The 19913-nt window shown below is 48.6% G+C and overlaps 1 protein-coding gene across 2 annotated transcripts in view; it reads right to left on the reverse strand.

Annotated features, from left to right (window-relative positions):
- The window catches only part of ahr2 (aryl hydrocarbon receptor 2), a 66945-nt gene that overhangs the window by 12761 nt on the left and 34271 nt on the right, over positions 1 to 19913 (reverse strand). For both annotated transcript variants that reach the window (XR_010328916.1, XM_064326631.1), the window contains exons 3-5: positions 4865 to 4986; positions 2994 to 3083; positions 105 to 225 (exon numbers count right to left, since the gene is read on the reverse strand). Coding sequence is in view for 1 of the 2 variants with exons in the window: in XM_064326631.1 (XP_064182701.1) it covers positions 105 to 225; positions 2994 to 3083; positions 4865 to 4986 (333 nt within the window). In the remaining variant the exon portion in view is untranslated. The remainder of the gene's footprint in view (positions 1 to 104; positions 226 to 2993; positions 3084 to 4864; positions 4987 to 19913) is intronic.

Below are 19913 nucleotides of genomic sequence, written 5' to 3' on the forward strand. Positions count from 1 at the left end.
GTATCAGGGCAACGTCAAATGAGCAATGCAATGGGAACGTTGGCGATTAAAACACACCCCTCCACACCAAAAAAATCCCATTCTCTCCCTTCAGTGACACCTACTGTCCCCTCCTTGGTCCGGGCTGGCTCGGTTGGGGTTGAGGGCGAAGTGAAGCTGGCGCCGGAACGTATCGCGGTCATCGGTGTGGATCAGCTCAAACACACTCTGGTGGACAACGTCAGACTGAGGAGAGAGAGAAACAGGGTTAAAGAATGTGAGAGGAAAGCAGTTTCTAATCACCTCTGAGGTCTCTCTGGCGATCCATGCACTGTAGAATTTGGCCAACGTCTTGAGCTGGCAGGAAGGTGGAAACATGACGAGAGTGTTGAGCCAAAATGGCTGCTGTGACTTAGTGCTTCCTTATAAAACGCAGCCAGACTGTAGTGCCAGGATTGGCTGTTGTAACTTAGTCCTTCCTTTTATAAGAAGGCCAGAGTGTTGAACCAGAATGGCTGTTGTGACTTAGTGTTACCTTTTATAGGTTGCCAGAGTGTTGAACCAGAATGGCTGTTGTGACTTATGGATGTCCTGATTTAACACTAGTGATGATGCGCGTGCACAGCTCAGCTCTGCGCCCTGGCATCACTCTCCAGACATGACCCTATGGGAATTCTCTTCTCAGCAGGCCCGAACAAACAAGGTTTTAGTTTCTGAACTAATTAATCTAACCCTGTGGTACTGTAATGGACACACACACACACACACACTCTTCTCCAATTTACAGAAGCAGATCAATGCCTCCATGAACACAGATGTGGAAACGGTGGATTATGTCATCTCTCATCTGTCAAAGTCAAAGATCAGACTTTCTGTGTGTTAGACAATCATGTGCTGACAACAGCTGGCCAAAGCCTCTTAAACACTCTAGCAAAAAAAAAAAAAACTTTTCTGATTTCAGTAGATGATATTTCATGCAGACATATCTCATGCAACCCATACGTTTATCGAGGGAGAACCAGAAGTTGAACGACTCGCGAGAGCAACTTTTTCCTGACGGCTCTCGATTTGCTCCGCAGTATCGGCCGTCTCCCTCCGTCTTATTGGCCAGGCTGTCACCGGGTAACGAGCGGCGATGTTCTGGAGCCAAGTCAAACAGCCAAACAGCATCTCTGGATGGGATGTGCATGTAGACATATGTCTTTCATTTCTGGGGCTCTCTAATGGCATCTGAGTTCTCTTTAGCCACAACCCGCTTTGTCCTTAACTTTTACTGAGTAACTTTAAGTGAGAGTCACGTTCAATGACTGTCAAACTCACAATGGTCAGTTTAATACTAAAAAGAGAAACCAGGCAGCTTTTAGAGCAGGGTTGTCCAATAATTTCCAAAAAAGGGCCAGTGTGGGTGCAGGTTTTTGTTTTAGCCCAGCACTATGTCACCTGGTTCAACTAATTAACTAATCAACCTGCACCCACACTGGCCCTTTTCGATAAAACTGGACACCCAAGGTTTGGTCTGAAACTCTTCGACTGAATCCCTTTGCGGTATCCTTTTGCCATATAGTGGTAAAACACAGATAGTGGCATCACCTTAGGGGAGCAATTCTCCCAAAGGAGTTTGTGGGTGCAAATGAGGCCCCAGCAGAAATCCGAGTTCCCTGCTGGCCGACGTACAGTGAAGGCGGGAGTCACCATGACGAAACGGGCAGGGTCTGAGGCTAAATGATGCCACGCACGCAGCATGCCGCATGTCCCGCCGAAGGTAACGAGGTTTAAAAATAAACGGCTGTGCTCTGGCGTGACACGTCACAGTAGATTAGGGGTTACCATGGCACAGAGGTCTGGTGCGGGGAGCAGGTGAGAGAGGAGGCCTGGGGGGGGGGGGCTGAAAGAAATCGGCTCTCCCTTTTTGTTTGTGAGCGTGTGCAAAAAATCACATGTCTGCTAAAGTGCGTATGTTTGTCCAGGCAGCATATGTGTGTCTGCAAATGTGCTTGTATGCCATGTAGAGAAGTGCTTGGATGAAACTAGCCTGGGCATGTTCCATTGCTACTATCTGGATGAGATGAGGTTACATCTATTGCAATGTGCACCTTGAGGGAACCTCCCAGCGCTCCCCAGGTCCTCTCCGGGTTCTAATGTCAGGGACTGCGTGACCTGTGGATGCTCATGGGTCGCTGCGTGACCCACGATCCGTCACGCAGAAAAGAAGTAGCAGCAAGCACAGTCAAGGCGAGGGACGGCTGGCATCGTCATGTGACCGCGCCAGCTCGTTTCCTGTTTCTCACCTGTCGCATGTGGCTGTGAGACACACGCCAGGTCGCTTCATGAGGTGTCTATGATCTTTCTGAATGAAACTCCTCGCCTCGTTAGGCGCTTCCTCTTCAAACTCATTGTGATTGGCTGGGCTCGTTTGGGACAAGCTGGTTTTTCAAGTTCAGGGTGGTGCCAAAATAAACATTAAAGAGAACAATGCAAACAAAAAAACAAAAACAGCTCATCTTATTTTGATGTTTCACGTGCTGAATGAAGCACACGGAACTACTGGGCTTTGTTTCAGAAAGTTACTATTGCAGAGATTAGCAAAGAAATAAAAGGTTTTGTTTGCATTAGGAGAACAACACAAAAAATGAATCATCGCAGTGAAAACACATGCACAGAGCGTGCAAACGAGCGTAAATGTAACTTCTCATGCGTGGAGAAGTTTTGCCGCTCTGACGAGGGAGAAAGGAGAAAGCAAACAGCAATCACACGACACGGGTTCTACGTTTGCGCGAACACAAAAGAGACAAAAGCTGCGCCGCGCGCCGGCGGCGCGATTAGCACGTCAACACCTGTTCATACCGTGGTTACGTAACTAGACGACGGAGCCGCGGACGCGGGCGAGGGGCTCAGCCTTCGCCCAGCTGTCGGGCCCCTCTTTTGTACGCGGCGCCCTCGAGCGTGCCGGTTAGCGGGCGCCAGAGCGCTCGCGCGTCCACCAACGGCGTCGGGGGAGGGTGGGCGTATCTCACCTGGTGGAAGCCCAGGTAGTCCTGTATGGTGGGGGAGGAGTAGAACACGTATCCGTCAGCCGTGATCACCAGGACAAAGCCATTCAGGGCCTGGGGAGAGACACAGATCAGACACCTGTCATGCATTTTACGCGACTCGAACCTTAAAACATGCAAAAACGTGCACTGACCTAAAAGCATGCATATATGTGCGCGCATATGCACACACACTGAACCAGTAAAGTTCATACAAAATGGCTAACAGACAACACAGATTACAGTAGGACACAGCAGCACCTGCAAATTTAAATGGGCTAAAAAAAAAAGATGTTTCTTATTTGAGCTGCACAGGCTTACGATTAGTGATCTCCAGCCCTCACCAGAGGGTTGTGGGTTCAGTTCATTATTGTGTGAAGGCTTGTGGGTAGTTTCTTCAAGGTTAAATAGACAACAAACCACATGTGTGCAAGGTAACCCACGTTATATTATCGTCCATGTGCTGGTGGAAAGAAACAGCTATAAGTTATTGCTTAATAGGTATCAGTATGTGTAATAAGAGCATGTGGGCACTCGAGGGTTAATGCCAAATTGGAGTGTCTCCTGTGTTATGGAAGCTGATGCAGAGCTGCTGATCCATCCGGTTGTATGAGGAAGGAAACCTGCGCCAGGGACTTTAAAGCGGAGTGATTTAAAACAGTAAGGAGAAGAAACGCAAAAGCAAAAGTGCACAGCTGGGAGTGAAGGACAGAAAGGGTGATGAAGAGAGGAGAGGTGGTCACACGGTGAGTCGCTGAGCGCCTTCTTCAGGTGTGAACTACCTCAACAGAAAGGGATGGAAACTGACCCTGTCACGCACAGAACCTCCACGGTAAACAATGAACTCAAAGACACAGGGAGAGAGCGAGAGAGGGAGGGAGGAAGGGAGAGGGAGAGTGAAGAGGGGTAAAGGAAGCAGGAGAACAATGGAGGGGGAACAGAAACAGATACTTCTGTCATTCAATGAATAATTATAGACGCTAAATGAAGCTTCTAAACTCGGAGGCAGGAAGCAAATCAGCAAAACAAGCAGGCCAAACCTGCATGCGGTGGACCTCATATCCCTCCGCAGTCCCTGACACCTTACACCACGGTAGTACGCCTTCAGTAAAGTGTCTCCAAAGCTTACTTTTGTTCAGCATCACAAACCATGACAGCAGTTGGCAACAAATGCAGTTACAGTATAAACCATTTCAACAGTGTTAAGTCGAGTGTTAAGTCACGTGTGCAAAGGCGATTCTGGCGTGCGCCGGTGAGACCACGTTTTCACTGGCCGTAGATGAGGTGAATGGGAGAGTTGTGTCTGTTACTGTAAAAACTTTATTTCAGACAGCTGCACCATGTATAAACCAGGGCATACGGAGAAAACCTCTGCCATTACTTTAACCATTTATGTGAGATTGTGCGGTTGGGACAAAGCTTGCGATTTACTAAAGGAACGGGAAACTTATCAGGACTGCTTTGCTGAACTTTAGTAGCAAATTTTGGTAGCAAATTTCTTTAAATTGGAGGAAGTGTTGACTTGACTCCTTCTCTTGCTCAACTCGGTCAGAGTCACAAATTTGAACAAACCATGAACAAAGAAAAATAAAGGACTCTGGTGCTACTTCGCTGAGCTACTGTTTCAAGATGCTTGGATTGGAAAACAACAGCAGCAAGGGGACAAAAAAAACATTTATTGTTTAAATCCTACATTCAGCACAAGCTTCCATCAGGGTTTCATCAACAAACGGAGAACATAAAGGATAACTGACCAACTAAAACCATATGATGGATTGCCCCAGATCTAAGGCGAGAGTTCCATAAATAAAGTCCGCCCACACTCTCCTTCCACACACACACACACACACACTCACGTGAAGCAGGAGGTCCCCTTCTGAAAAAGTGACGCCATCGATGGAAGCCACGCTGTGCCCGTTCCCGCCAAAGACCAAGCTTCGGTCCCCCAGCCAGCCCGTGCTGCCCTTCTGCATGGTCGCTGAAAAAGAGAGGACGATGACATCACGTCGCTGTACGAGCTCGAAAGCCGCCTGCACAGAAGACCAGACGCCACGCTAATCGTATTCTGTTCATGCACCCTCTACCGCCTTTCTGAAATCACACGCACGAGCGAGCACGCACACACCCCATCCTTAAACGTCACGGCCAGGTGCTTCATCACCAGAAGGCAAAACAAGGCCTATTGTGAGCTGAACTTCAGGCGATTTTGTGCCTCCCTAGTTATTTTGCTCTGGGGTGTTTATTTGATTTCTTCTGGGACTGAAAGGAGAAGGTTCGGGGCAGAGACCGCAGCGTGGACGCGAGCGGGTCGCAGAGCGAAACTCTACACCCGCTCCTGGCGCGCTCCTGGCGCTCCAGATGGTCCGCGCTCGCGGCTCTGTTTTCCGCGCCGCCCCATAAACCCGGACGCAGGCCAGAGATGTCGGGAGGAAATTCTACTTAATCACAGTCAGCTTCAAAGTCTTGCTTTCTTGGACGTCGCCATTCGACTTTTGGACTGAAAACTAAAGCGAAAGTCATCTTTCATATTTCCGTTCGTCCTCCAATGGAATCGCGGGAAAGTACACCACAGAGAGAGAGCACAGTGCACCTGCCATGATAATATTTTCCGCCATCCTCACATTTCACAAGCACCCTTAAACTGCAGAAGGAAGGGCCACATTGATCAATATGTGAACACTCCACCTTTCAGACTCCTACAGCTGCTTGGCTAAAATAGACCAGACACCAATTCCCACGTTGTAGGCTCAATTCCCAGGTAGTGCTCTGCTGTTGTCACTTGAACAAGGCAGGCTACTTAAGTTGAATCGCTTCAGCAAATATCCAGCTGTATAAACGGATTGTACTGCATGTAAAAGCAAATGTAAGCTGTGTAAGCCTCTCTGGATGAGGACATCAGTTAAATTCCTAAAATTCGAATGATCACATTGAAGATGCTGACGTGATTTCAGAAGATTTCATGAATTGATCTGGTGCTGTTCCGTGAAATTAGCTCAAATCACCTAGGTATACTGTATTTAATATCAGACCTTACCACATAAGTTAGCATAAATTAATTTGAGGAGGGTATGATGAGGGGGGAGGGGGGGGACACAGTCAAAGTGTATTAATCGCTTGAGGCGGCGGTGAAGATTAGCTGCTTGGTAACTGGCTTCAACATCAAAGGGTTTCATGCGAATGAGAGAGAGATGCTTATCGTGAACGGGGTGCAGAGTTACAGATACGGCGGCTATCAGATAGCTCCGTGGGGTGAAAAGTGATGGATACGGTCACAATGGGGCGCCTCAGTCTCACGGTCATTACTCGCGTCAGGAGCGCGAGCCGTCGCGTGTTTACAGGGGACACCTGACGCAGAACGCAGATCGCGGCGGGGCTACGTCAAGGCACGGCTCGTTTGTCAGACTGACGAAGAAGAAAGTCTGCAGACTCCTTAAGCTATTAAATATTGCATGGAAGAAAAAGAACAGTGTGTGACCTTTCTTCTTTTTCGGTTTTACGTTCTAGTCCCTTGGTCTGCACCTCCCCAAACAGGTGTGCATTTTCTTTTTGAAATTTACAGCCCGTTTGTTAAGCTGTGGAGAGCAACAAATTTGGAGTTCCGTCGAAGTGTTTGCTTCTGATATGTTTTAGCATTGAAGCTGTTTCTCATAGAGATTTACTTACATCTGGAAAAAAATGACAGTTAATTTTTTGTTTTGTTCGTTAATTCCTTCTTCCAGTAGGTGCAAGATGCAACAGCGTTGTTGTTCCGGTAGCCTATTAGTTGAATCCACTTTTATTTTTCTATTATGACAGTGATACGGAAGTGACAGAGCTTACAGCAGTGCCTTCCACATCAGAGGGGGTGGGGGGGTGGAGCTGAGAGTACTTGTTTATTTCAGTGCATGTTCCTATCCCTGGCCCTGACTCTCACACACTGTTGGCTGAGAGAAGCCACGTCTGCGGGATCATTTTTTAAGGTAGTGCTTCTCTGGGTGGGGCCCAGTTGTTTCCTCAATTTCAAGTGCAGCCAAAGCGCTATTTAGGAAATCAGCGTCTCTTATCGGCCACTCTCTATCGCAACGAAGAAAAAAAAAGAAAGAAAAAAAATAGGCGAGAGGAAAGGGGGAAAAAGTTTCCAGCTTGAAACCCAAAAATATCTTCCCACAGGATGCAGATGTTTAGAGATAATGTTTTGAGGGGGAGGGCGAAGGGGAAAGGCAGAAACCCAAAGACAAACCACTTTAAGAGAACACTGCTGATCGATACAGCTGCTCAAATAGCTGCTGTCACATGCTTAAGTGCATCTGCCAAGGAGTCTGGGTCGGAGGGGGGGGGGGTAGTGAGAGACAGAGAGAGAGAGAGAGAGAGAGAGAGAGGAGAGACAGAGACAGAGAGAGAGAGAGAGAGATGGATGGATCTGGAATGCAGAAATAATGTTGTCACCTTCTCAAATGTATTACCATAATGACTGAGGAGGAAGAAAAGTTTTTTTTTTCCCCTGCTAATTACTTTCAGGGCGAGAGTGAACACACAAACAGGGAAAGTCTCACGGGCTAAAGCGAGCGGCGGTTTAAACCGAACGCCGCTGGAACTCCGTCGAGAGCAGCGCCTTCCGCGAGTTACGCCTCAGCTCCGCTCGCGGACGGAGCGGCAGAGCGGGCGCGGGCGTGCGTACGCCGGCGCTCGGGCGCTCCCTTCTAGAAGTGTCCGCGCCCGTCCGCCGGCCCGCCCGCCGCGGGGCGTTCCCTCTGAGAAAAGCCCAGGGGGGGGGAAGGCGGTTCACCGGGTTCGGGGGCTCTGCTCTGTGTCTCAGCGTCTGCGGTCCCCTTTCGGTCGGCATGGTTAACCTCAGAGCTGACGAGGAGGGGGAGGAGGAGGAGGAGGAGGAGGAGGAGGAGTGGCTTCGGACGGCCGGGACACAGAAGGGCTTTGATGGGAAAAACAGACGGGCCCCGACGCACCGAGAGCGCCGCTTCGTCCCCGAGAAACGAGAGGAGCCGATGGGCCGACCCCTACCGCCGCGGACAGCCATTACATCGCCTCGCCAGCCCCGGCCCAAACTCCGATCGATACCTCAAGCGGAAGAGTTCACGGGGTTTACGGGCTGCTCGCTGCCTGCCAGCACATCTGCGGTTCAAATGAACGGCTACTTATTTTTAGCCGCTTTCGGCCCTTCTGAACGGTTCCCGGTCTGTCATTAACCCCCATATTTATAGCGCGCCCCGCATAACGGGCCGTTCCGATGCAATCGTTATCATTTTTCTCCCCTGACGCTACGCTTTTCCTCAGGATTGTTACATTTTCGCGGGCGGAGGGGGGGGAGGACTGACCGGCAGCCAAAAATGTTTCGGGGGTCGCAGTGGGGGGGGGGGGGGGGAGAGGGAACTTTCAACCTCTCCCAGAGAGTTTGAAAAGTGATTGGTGAACTGGCCGGCTTTAAACCTTGGCCTCCTTCGCCGGAGTAGACGACTCTGTAAGGAAACGCAGATGTTCGAATCCCTCAGTGCACGACTGCAGGTTGAGGCTTTTGGCAAAGGCAGGATATTCATTATGATAACTGATGAGTCTCGAGAATTAATACTCCACCGGCAACCTGGGAAGAGGTGGCAGATTTCCAAATCTCTTTGGCTTTCTTCTTTTCATTTCCTTCCAGGCACAAACATTATTATTATTATTCTTTTTTTTTATTCTTGCAGTAAAATCTGTCATGCATTGGAGGGCTAATAGTTCTATTGATGTAAAAGTGAATTTAAGTATCGCAGTGAGCGCAGGTGTCCTGTGTTTCTGTAGCAGTTTGTATTGTTTTTCATAACATCACGGCACTTAGCAGACGTTCACATATAGACTGCATTCTTTTTACACGCAATCCACTCATACAGCTGGATATTTTACCAAAGCAATTCAGGCTAAGTACGTACCTTTCTCAAAGTAACAACAGCAGCACACCAGTTGAGAACTGAGCCTACCCTCTACTGTACCATCAAGCCTAGTTCGCTAACGACTATACCACACTGCGGCCCCATACAACGAACACGCTTTATGCCCACTGAAACAAGGAAACAATATTATAACCATTTTCAAACCGCAAACTGGGAAGTGGAATATTTCAAATACATCTAAAAAAAGTCTCACGATAAATTAAAGAATGAGTGAATGGATGAATGGATGAATGAATGAACAAATGAAAATGTTCAGCGCAGACCCCCAGCTGAGAGGCTGACATCACAGAGGGAGTGGTCTGAACCCGCTCGGCCCGATCGCTGAAGGGACGAACCGTGTCCCGGATGACATCACGTTCCAACAGCTCTGACCGTCGACCGAAGCGGGAATCATCCGATCGCTACGCCGACAGGCTGGCGCGGCGCTAATCGCTTGCGGCCGGTTCGACTTTCGAAGCGGCCGCGCCAATCCGGAGCACGCGGTCACGCGGCCGCCGGAGCGGAGCGGGCCGGCGGGGGCGCTCTCCCGTCAGCAGCGCACGGCGGGGGGTCCACAGGGCCTCGCCGTCCCGGTGAAGGCAGCGGTGAGCTGGCAGAGGCGTGCACCTGGGCGCAGCGGCGTGGCTATAACGGCTGGGGAGCTGGGCCGCAGCTCCAGGTGCTGTGGGCTCATTTCGCAGGTGGGGCACTGCTGCTGTACCCTTGAGCGAGGTGCTTAGCCTAAATTGCTCCAGTAAAACATCCAGCTGCGTTAATGAATTGTAGGTTAAAAGACCGTATGTAAACTGTATGTAAGCCAACTTGATGGTAAGGGCTATCTGCTTAGAGGTCTGTGTAAATGTAAATGTGATGTTCTGAGTGAATGGTCAGTGAATGGTGCGTGTGCCCTGTGATAGATTGGTGGGCCGGTCCAGGGAGTATTACCGCCTCTCGCCCAATGCATGCAGGGATAGGCTCACCCTCCGCAACCCTGCCCAGGATAAGTGGGTACAGATGGACGGGTGGATGTTCTGGGGCCGGCCTCGACTATACAATATATAACAGCTGTATAACTGCTTAGAATCAACAAGAACCACAACCCTCTGAGATTAAGACCGCTCTTGTCAAAAGTCCATCAGAAAGGAGCGCGTAAGGAACGGGAGAACTTCCGGGTTCTGAAGGTATCATCACCGTTGATGATAACAATGGACACAGTGGTCCCAAAACTTCTACAGACGGCACTAAGAAACACGATGGCCGACACACTTTGGACCTCAAGCAGTTCACATTCACGTGGCGGTTTGCGGGGACGGTGGAGATCAGAAGAGTCAAGCGCGGCCGGTCGTAACCTTGAATCCAACACGGGAACCCGCTGTCGTCCCTCCGGCGAAAGGAGCGCGTCCCGTTTGGCTTCAAACGGCCAGTAAAAAAAGACCGCATGCAGCGCGATGCGCGCTGCCTGGAGTAAGAGTACCTGTTTAACAGATACGGTAAAGGAAGAAAAAAAAGAGAGAAAAGAACAGTGCGGTCTTTGTAGATCCTCTGAGAGGAGCGTGAGGAGGGGGAATTAATGTTCTGAAGTGCCTAACAGCAGAAGCCGTGATGCACTGACAGTTGTAGCCACACTGTGCTCCGGGCAGGGCTTTGCGCGCACAACCTGCAGAGCACTTCAAAACGCCAAATCACATCAAAGACGGGGCTCTGGATTACCGAGAGGACGGCTGCATCGCTAACGCTATAAAAGAAGCCAACCGCGGCGACGGCGGTTTGATTATAAACACGTGAATGGTTCAGCGCCCATATCTATGTATGTACTGGGAGGATTATATATCGATGTATGATAGTTTGACAGTAGTTAAATACAACCAGTTTATTTTTTAATGTAGGGAAATCCTGAGCACATCAAACTGCTAACACCAACGTGTAGAAGACAAGAATGGGGGGAGGGTGGAAAGCAGACCTACATTACTGGGACTGGTAACTTGCACTAAAATTATTTTCCATTTTTGTTTGTTTAAAACTGATCAAAAGGAGTCTATGCTAACATTCCAACCCTCAAGTGCTTTTCATATGAAATATGAAGATATGACAAGACCCATTAAGTCATGCAGGATGACAGCCTCTGCTAAATGTCTGAAAAAATCATATCACCATTTCTTGGGATGTGAGAGTGATCTATCACCTACATATTTGTCATATTATAACTGTGTTTGTCTGTGTGTGTATGTGTTACACCAGAATCCTATATAAAGTCATCAAAATAAATGCGTGCTTCATACTAAACACTTTATATTACTGTCCCAAGAAAATATTTTCACACACACACACAACCAACAACCCACGCACATCAACACACACCACACCACGGACACTCACACAACACACACACACCACACTACACGACACACACACACACACACACGCACACACACGCACACACACACACGCACACACACACACTAGAGTGGCACACCCCTTCTGGAGGGGCGCGCAGCGGCGAGCTGTCCAGCGACTCCCCCGATCCCCACGCGGCTGACGTTGCGCAGACAGGGCGTGATTCATCGGCAGTCCGCGGCCTGAGAAGGAAACCCACTCCCGGCGCAGCTCGGCTCCGACCCGCTGCTTAACGACCATCGCGTGCAGAGCGAAACCTCGTCCTTCAACACCTGAACCCCATTAGCTAACAAACTGGACGGCGGCCCAGTCTTTTTTTTTTTTCCCTTCTACACTTTAACATTTCTAAACTGTATCCACTGGTAATGGCTACCTCACCCCCTCCTCTTCTTAAGTTCTTAAGTTCATAAATTGCGCAGTATAACAGCGCACTGAAACCCCCCGGCAATTAGAGCGTGTGGGTAGATTACCCAAGACAACCAAAGCTCGCGCGGTGAGTCTGAATCAGTGAGGCATGAAAATAACCTGAAGACACATAAAGGGGAACTCAGAAACGAACGGCTGTCAGGAGCTTTTCCGCTCAGACAAAAAAAAGTACCTTGACTTCTCGAGAGAGGCCCGGTGCTATTAAAATAATCCTGCTCGTGGAGGAAAGACGGCTCTGCGGCGAATTTAAATCTGCGCTTTAATTAAAGTATCAGGACTGTCCGGGGCATTCAGCCTACCTCCTGCACTTTTTCAGTTTCTGTTTTGTATTTTAGACCTTCTTGATCTTGCTCTTACGAGGCGTGCTCCACAACCTGATTTATGGCAGAATGTTACACTGTAGGACACATGGAATCTCGATTTATGTACAAGATATCATGAGAGCTGTGAGGTATTTTCTTTTAGGAAATCCTGGTTGTCCTGAGTTGTTTTTCAGATTCTTATTCAGCAAGCTCCTTAAACACTCCTGCAGTACTGTTCAACACCACTGGGAAAACAATAAACAATATTTAGCCTAACATAAGAGTAACCTATATAAGATCACATTGCATCACATAAACACAACTGCATAAAACAAACTGCATGCTATGCAGTATTATATTAGTTTTAGAATTTGTGGGATTATACATACAATGACTTGCCTTTGGACGACAGTTAACAAAATATTAACATAAAATCACTACTATCAGGATACTTTTAAATTCCATGTACTATTACAATATAGAATAACAATGAGAAGTACTGTAGTGACGGCTAGTTAAAGTTAGCTAGCCAGGCACCTTAAGGTCTGTTCCGTGCCATGTTATTTGGCTAAGATGACCAGAGGGAATGAGCGACTGGGAGAAGATGGTGGGAATTATGCCGTCAGCCACTCCATGGGAACAGAGGGCTAGCTACGGGGATGAGTATGAAGGTATCGCAGCTGGACTTTGCAGAGCAAATAATTACATTGATAGACAAAGCGGACGGCTGCTTCGTGTCCTTCCAGCCCATTGCAGCCTACTTCCCTGCTGGTAATAGCGAATCTGAGGCATGGAGCCCAGCTGCTATTCCCTGGGATGGTAGTGCACCTTGTTTGTGATCCTAGCGCCTGGGTCTGGAAGAACTCTCTGCCTGATCTCGTAGCCTCAGCTAGGAAGTCCGGACTGTGGGGTTCAACTACTAGCCATGGAATCTCAGGCGGAGTTCCTGAACAACAGCCAATGGGTTGGGGGAAACTTATGCCGGACGTGCTAACATCTTGCTAACAAGCTCAGTGGGGCCAGGCTGTTAGCTTTAGGGATGCTAGCGGAGCCTTGGACTGCAACCCAGCAGGTCAGGGGAACCCACCTCTAGCTTCCGCTACATGAGGGAGTTTACTGCTAAGTTTACCGCTTGCGGTTTCACGGCAAAGGGAGCTGGTCGGCGTACCGGGCGCTGTTCAACTTCATCATGGAAGCAGTGGGCTGGAGCTGGCAAAAGAAGGGTGTCAAACCTAGCAGCATCCCCGGAAGGAGAAGCACTGCAGGCACTCCTCAACATCAGTAAAGATAAAGCCCTAATGTTGGACCTCCTCGGTGAGGCAACCTCCATCATCGCACTCAAGGAACAGCTGCACGGCTGAAAAATGCGACAGTGGCTAATCCAGTGAGAATACCCACAGCTTCCTGGCCAAGCCAAAGTGAGTCTTGTCCTTGCATCTTTGATGCAAGTGATGTGGGCCTCAGGATGTCCCTATCACAGCCAATGGAGCCTCAGGCTGGCCCTATCACAACCCCATCCTGGCACCGTGTCCAGTCTATTGTTAGCCATGGACTGCTTAACAAAGTGGCCAGAGGCATACGCAATTCCTTCCCAGGAGGTTCTGGTTGGGGCGGAGTGCCTGCTCACAGGGATTTTCTCTAGATTTGGGGTAAAAGACAAACTCCACGGTGATCAAGAGAGGAACTTTGAGAGCCAGCTCTCTGCCGAAGGTCCGCCACCTCCTCTCCATCAAGAATACTGCCCGCAGCACCCCGCTGCACACTCAAAGCAACAGCCTGTTGTAGAGGTTCAATAAGACATTAGCAACCCACTGCTGACCCCTTACCACCAGTGAGACAGGGACCTGCCTTGGCCTTTTCCTGACCATGCACCTACTCCAGAGCCTGTGCCCCTGCTTCACCACTCACGCCTCCTGCTGAGGACCCCCAGTGTGCAACTTCCCACAGAGGCGTGCACCTATGCTGGACTTCTGAAGTGAGGACTGCTTTTGGTAACATCTTCAACAAGGTCGTTGCCAAGTTTTTATGGGGGGGGGATAGTTCAGTGGTGGCTATTTAAGCTAGTTAGCTAGCTAGCCACTGAAAGGCAATGTGCGTTCTGCACCATGTTTGGCTAGTATTGTGCTGTCACAGTAATATCGCCCAAAAGGCTGTGTGTGTGTTTGTGTGTGGGGGGGGAGGGGATAACCACCTGGTTTCTCTATGGAGTTGATCGCTTTCATAAAAGATCTGGGAGGAAGTATCATTTAAATATTTTACATAAAATGCAGTATGGTGAACTTACATATACATATCATTTGTAAATGTTCAGCATGAGGAGATACTGCACATATGTGTAGATTTTTATAAATGTACAGGTTATGTTATGATTTCAAAAAACACATGCATCATTTAGAGCTAATATGACAGCTCTCTGCAGACCTGCCAAATTTAGTCAGGTTTTCATAAACTTTGGGGGGAAAAGAACTTTGGGAAAATACTGTGTTTCAATCTTCTTCAGGCTAATTGGCTCATCTTCCATGCTGGAAATTCCAGTTGCAAAAGACCTGCACCAGTCAAAACGTGTTTCTTCTACTGTGTTTTATGTGTATAAAAGCAACTGGGTAATTATTTATTTGTGTTATTCTATCGCGTATTGTATATCCTAGGTAGGCGCGACTAACAAACTTCCCTGTTTTTGGAATGATGCAGCGATCATGCATTTTTCATATATGGCTTTTTGAGTGCATCTTGAACTTCACAACAATTCACCCTTAGTGATCTTGTTAATGTAAAACACTGTATTCTTCAACATTAGTACTGAGACATAATGACATTTCTTGTCAGGGTAACTGATTTGTTTCCAATTTAATGCCCACCAGTTTGCCACTGGTTAGAAATAATAAATATGAATAAGATAATACAGAAAAAAAGAAGAAGAAATGCACAGTGTGTCAGTAATTCAGGTTTATATCCGGCTGCTAAGGTGAAAAAATACAGAAACTAAACAACCAACGTGCACCACAACTTCCTCCTGTAGTTTGCAGGTTGCCTTGACAACATTATTTGCCTCAGGAGGCTTTCTTGAGGTGGCGTAAACGTGCATGTGGCGCCTCCGCATCTCCAGACAAGCACACAAGACACGACGAACCTGCCAGCTCGCTGTGGTCCGGACGCAGAGGTGTCACAAGGGAGAGACAACAGCCGTTCCGGTTAGCCATAATGAACCAAGCCCGCGCCACACCTACTGGGGATTTATTTCTCGTAACCCATCCTCTTTCACAACTGTGCTGTAGGTGTGCTGCAGTCACTACTCGCTAAATTACCAAAACCGAGTTGAATGTGCCTTCATTCGCCAGCGCTGTGAGTTACCGCTCACTAACTTTGTCAGTTGTGCCTTGACTCCGAAAACAGGGCCCACACATTTTCCATAGTACTGGTCATCATACACACTGTACATAACACACCATTATTCGCAGTGTGGGTGGCATTCCTTGGCCTGAGCCTCTGTAGCAGTGCAGTGCTATTCACAACAACAGAGCTTGAGGTTAAGAACCACTAGTGCCCTCTTGAGTAGGGGCAGGATAACAGCAGGCCAAGGGTCTGACTGAGCGGATCTGGCGTTCGGCTTCTCCCCCCCGTTCTGAAGCTTGTAGTTGTGGGCTGGTTTCCATTTATGCAGTGTATCATGTTCAGGAAAAACAAACAAACAACGAAAAAGTCACTGACCGAAAGAAGGGAGAGAAATGAAAGGAATAAACCATAAAGGGAAGGGAGAGAAAAGAGAAATGTTTCTAAGGGCTCTGGAAACTCCGCGGGTTCAAATTCTGATGTTGCAAAACCGACTTTGATCCCACACTGCCCACCTTCTGACTGTAATTAGAAGCAGATGCTTGAGCAAACCCCAGTTCCCATATAAAGCCTGATTCCCTCCCTCCCTCCCGGGTCCCCCCACCCCCACCCCACCCCACCCCCCACACTATTTCTGCCCGGAGACTAACCTGCTCAGGCCGCTAGGGGTTCCCCTAGGGTCTGCCGTCGACCCATACTCCTTGTTCCCTTGGCTTCGGAGACTGTACATAAAAAAAGACCCCCGCTCCAGACTCGCTCTACCCCCCCCCCCCAGCCCCCCCACCCCCCCACACACACTTCAAGTGGGACAGTGAAGGCTTTGAAACCCTAGCGCTGAATGGGGCCATTGTTCACCCCAGCCCGGGTAGCGCTGCGTTGGCCGTGCTCTCGGTGCGCCGGGCAGGTTCTGACTCGCGCGCTCTGTCTTGCGAGCATGGAGAATGTGTTTATCTGTGCTCTCAGATCAACACTTTCTCCCTAAGAAATGGACCCCCCCCCGTCACTCCTCTTCCACCAGACATTGAGACCTCCTCTCCTTTCGGACACTTTCAAATGGCCCTTGGCCCTTTGCATGCCATGTAAATAAAGGCTAATTATATATCCCTTCAACATATGTAAATCAAGCAATTTAATTATCCCCAGATATGGCCATATGGGCATTAATACACTGTAAATTCTGTCTTGTTGCAAAACCTACAATTATTATAGTCATTGAAGGGGTAATATCCTTGTATTGTACATTCTACTAAGTTATTATAAGCCCATTCTGAGAGAATGGTCAATAACAGTATGTCAAATGGCACAAAGGGTGAGTCTACGGTTGGTAAGAAAATGTAAATTTGGTTGATGTCAGCCACGGCAGTCCTATAGGTTCATTTACAAATGTCTTTTTTGACAGAAAAAGGGGGGGGGAGTAAGAGAGAGGGGCAGAGAGAGAGAGAGAGAGAGAGAGAGAGCTCCCAGCTTACTAGCAAACATGCCTGGATTTATTTTGTACATCTTGTCATAGCCACTGCCCTGCAGCACAGGACCTGCGGGTTGTGGGTGGTGTCGAGCCACCGGAAAAACCTTTCCCTCGGGCTATTAATGACTCTCAGCCAGTCCAGACTTTTTCAGGAAAAACAATACTATGTATATCCTGAAACTAAATGGATATTCGCTGGCCTGAGCCAAGTTTTCCGTATTGTTTATGCTCCCTGCTGAAAGCACTGGTATCAATGTGTGAGATTCCCAGAGCACAAATATGTCAGTACGCCGCATGTGTGCGTGTGTGGCATGCGTGCGTGTGAGCGTGTGTGCGTGTGTGTGTGGGTATGTGTGCGTGTATGCGTGCATGTGTGTGTGCGTGCGTTCATGCGTGTATGCGTGTACGCGTGAGTGTGTGTGTCCGTTTATATGTGCGTGTGTGGGACGGGAGGGCGGAGGGTGTGGTGGGGGCTCAGATACACCACGTTCTTGCCAGGGAGCACTGTTTTACACTGAAGCAACAAAAAAAAAAAAAAAATCCAAAAATTCCCACATTTTATTGGAGTCAGCTTACGTTCTTTAATCAAACCCAGGGCTGTAGTACTGGAGAACAGAATCGCTGGCCAGGAGCACCACTCGGTCCTCCTGCCACCCTGAAGTGGACTCAGTCTGTTTCCCAGAGCTTCTCTGCCTTTCGCTGGGGGGGGGATGGGGGGGGGAGGGGGGCAGACGTGGGGTGGATGAGTCCGGACCCCGCGCGGCCCGAGCCTCTTCGCCTCGGCCCCTGGGGGGGGACGGAGGTCAGCGCGAGGACACGGGCGGGGAGGCATATCAGCGACTGCCGCCGCCGCCGCGCGGTAATGTGCCACAGTAAACGCTAATGGGGAACAGGGCAAACAATTCACCCCGAGAGAGCGAAACAATAAAACAAACAGAGAGCCGCTGTGAGCCTACTCACGCGAACACTGGGGAGGGGGGAAAAAAAGGACGGCCAGGTTTCAGCAGGAATCGATTTCGCCACAAAGATGGGGGGGGGGGGTTCAGCTGGCCCCAACCCAAAACGCTCTAGCTGACTCTATAAATGAGTCAAAGAGGTTTTATTAGAGCAGATACCCAGTTGAGAAAGCAGCTGATCTGTAAGGTTTACAAGACAATACAAGAGTGTTGGAGGAGGTGTGTGTGTGTGTGGGGGGGGGGTGGGGGGGGTGCATCCACCCCACCTATCCTGGAAGGAAAATCACCTGTTTGCCTGGGCAGCCCAGTAAAATGGGGTCACCAGCCAGGCTCCAACCTGGGAGAAGCACCAGCCTCTTTCTGTGGCTGTGTTTCTGCATTTTTGCAGTGCAGTGACTCTGGGAGTCAGTCTGACTCCGCCCACATTTGCAATGCCATTCCACTGTAACCCCTCCCCTCCCCACTGGATGAAAAGGAAACATAATGCCCCCCCCCACCCCCCCGCCCCCACCCTCCCTGGTCAGAAGTGAAAGACGAAAACAAGTAAGACTGCACTGGTAATAGTAGCACTTGCAGAAAGTTATAAAAAATGAAGAGAAAAACACACATGCAAACCAAACAGTCAGATCTTATAAAAGCACACATGGTCTCCTAATTCATTAACAAGCAGGCTGTGGGAAAATCATGCGATTAGAACAATAAACTCACTGTTATTTTATGTAATGGCAGCTACATTTTTGAACTTGTAAAAGTCACCAACTACACACTGTCCCAGAGGAAAGAAAAGCTAATATTAATCGTTTTTGAAATTTATATCTAAATTTAATGTAGGCTTTGTCCATCAAATTCCAAACTTTCCCTGGAGTCACATTCCTGCAGATTTAATGTTTGTTTGCAAATTAGCAGCATACGTTAAACGTTAACAGTAAAATATGTTACAGATCTGTTTTTTTCGGCCCTAGGTCTCCTTTAAGAGTGGAGATGGCGCTTATCCAAAGTGTTTGAGAAGAAAAATGACTGCCCTGTGATGTCAGTGCCAAAAAAAACTCACAAAAAAAACCAAAAAAAAAACAACAACTTTTGTTTCATCAGCAGAAAAAAACACCAAACCCCCTGAGGAGCCGCTGGCAGTCTGTATGGACAAGCATCCCTGGAGCTCTGCTTACACTTCTGTCAGATGCTAACGGGAAGGCTATGCTACAATTAGCATTAAACGCCAAGTGCACCAGTGGGAGAAAAAAATAAATTCCTGCAGTAACCTATGTGTCACAGTGAAGCCTACTGTAACAGAGAGAGAGAGGAACAGACGGTCAGCCATCTTCCACAGATTAAGCTGAATGTTAAACCGTTTCGACATTCAACATTTCTGAGATCGCAACTAATTAGATTACTTGGGGTCCTGTTGTTCTTTGAACACACAAAAAGCGCATACACAAAAAAGGCATTGTCCATGACAACCCCTGGCTGATGAACGTGATCTTTTGTTTTCTTGTTTTTTTTTTTTTTTTGTTCCCAGATCGTTATTAATAACCCAAGTTTCAACACTTCTGATAAGCCCAGGCAACATACTTGGAGCCTAACGTCGTGTTCCTGGCACATGGTGAGTGTTCCAGAGGGTCATTTCCTACTGCAAATCACTTCGTGGCACGAGAGTGCGAGATCTGAACTCTTTCTCCCTCTCTTTCTTTCTCTCACTCTCTCTTCCTAAGGGATTAAGACGCTTTCTAAAAAAAATAAACTGAAAACATTCTACGGTTTAGCTCGGCGGTGGAAGTTTATCGGGGGTTTTCAAAAACGCGGTCGACGCGCCACGAGGGGAAACACTACAGGGAATTTCTGTCATTTAGCTCAGGGGTAAAAGCAGAAACTGGAGAAAAGCCACGTTTGGAACGAGTGCTTACGTCCAAGTTATAGCTGCGGCCCGCGCGCCAAGCTTTTCTTGTGTCTCGAGCCAAGTAACGTAAACATCTTTCTCTCTTCCTTTCTTTTGTCTTGGTGTTCCCTCTCTCATAGGAAGCTGCTCTCTCCTTATTTTAGCCTCGGACGCTCGGCGCTCAAGTTCGCTTCCCTGCTGCTCTTAATTACGAGGCTTCGTATCCCCGCGTAGCCAAACATTCTCCCTCTCCCCCTCC

This window comes from Anguilla rostrata, chromosome 3 (genome assembly GCF_018555375.3).
Source record: "Anguilla rostrata isolate EN2019 chromosome 3, ASM1855537v3, whole genome shotgun sequence".
Taxonomy (NCBI): domain Eukaryota; kingdom Metazoa; phylum Chordata; class Actinopteri; order Anguilliformes; family Anguillidae; genus Anguilla; species Anguilla rostrata.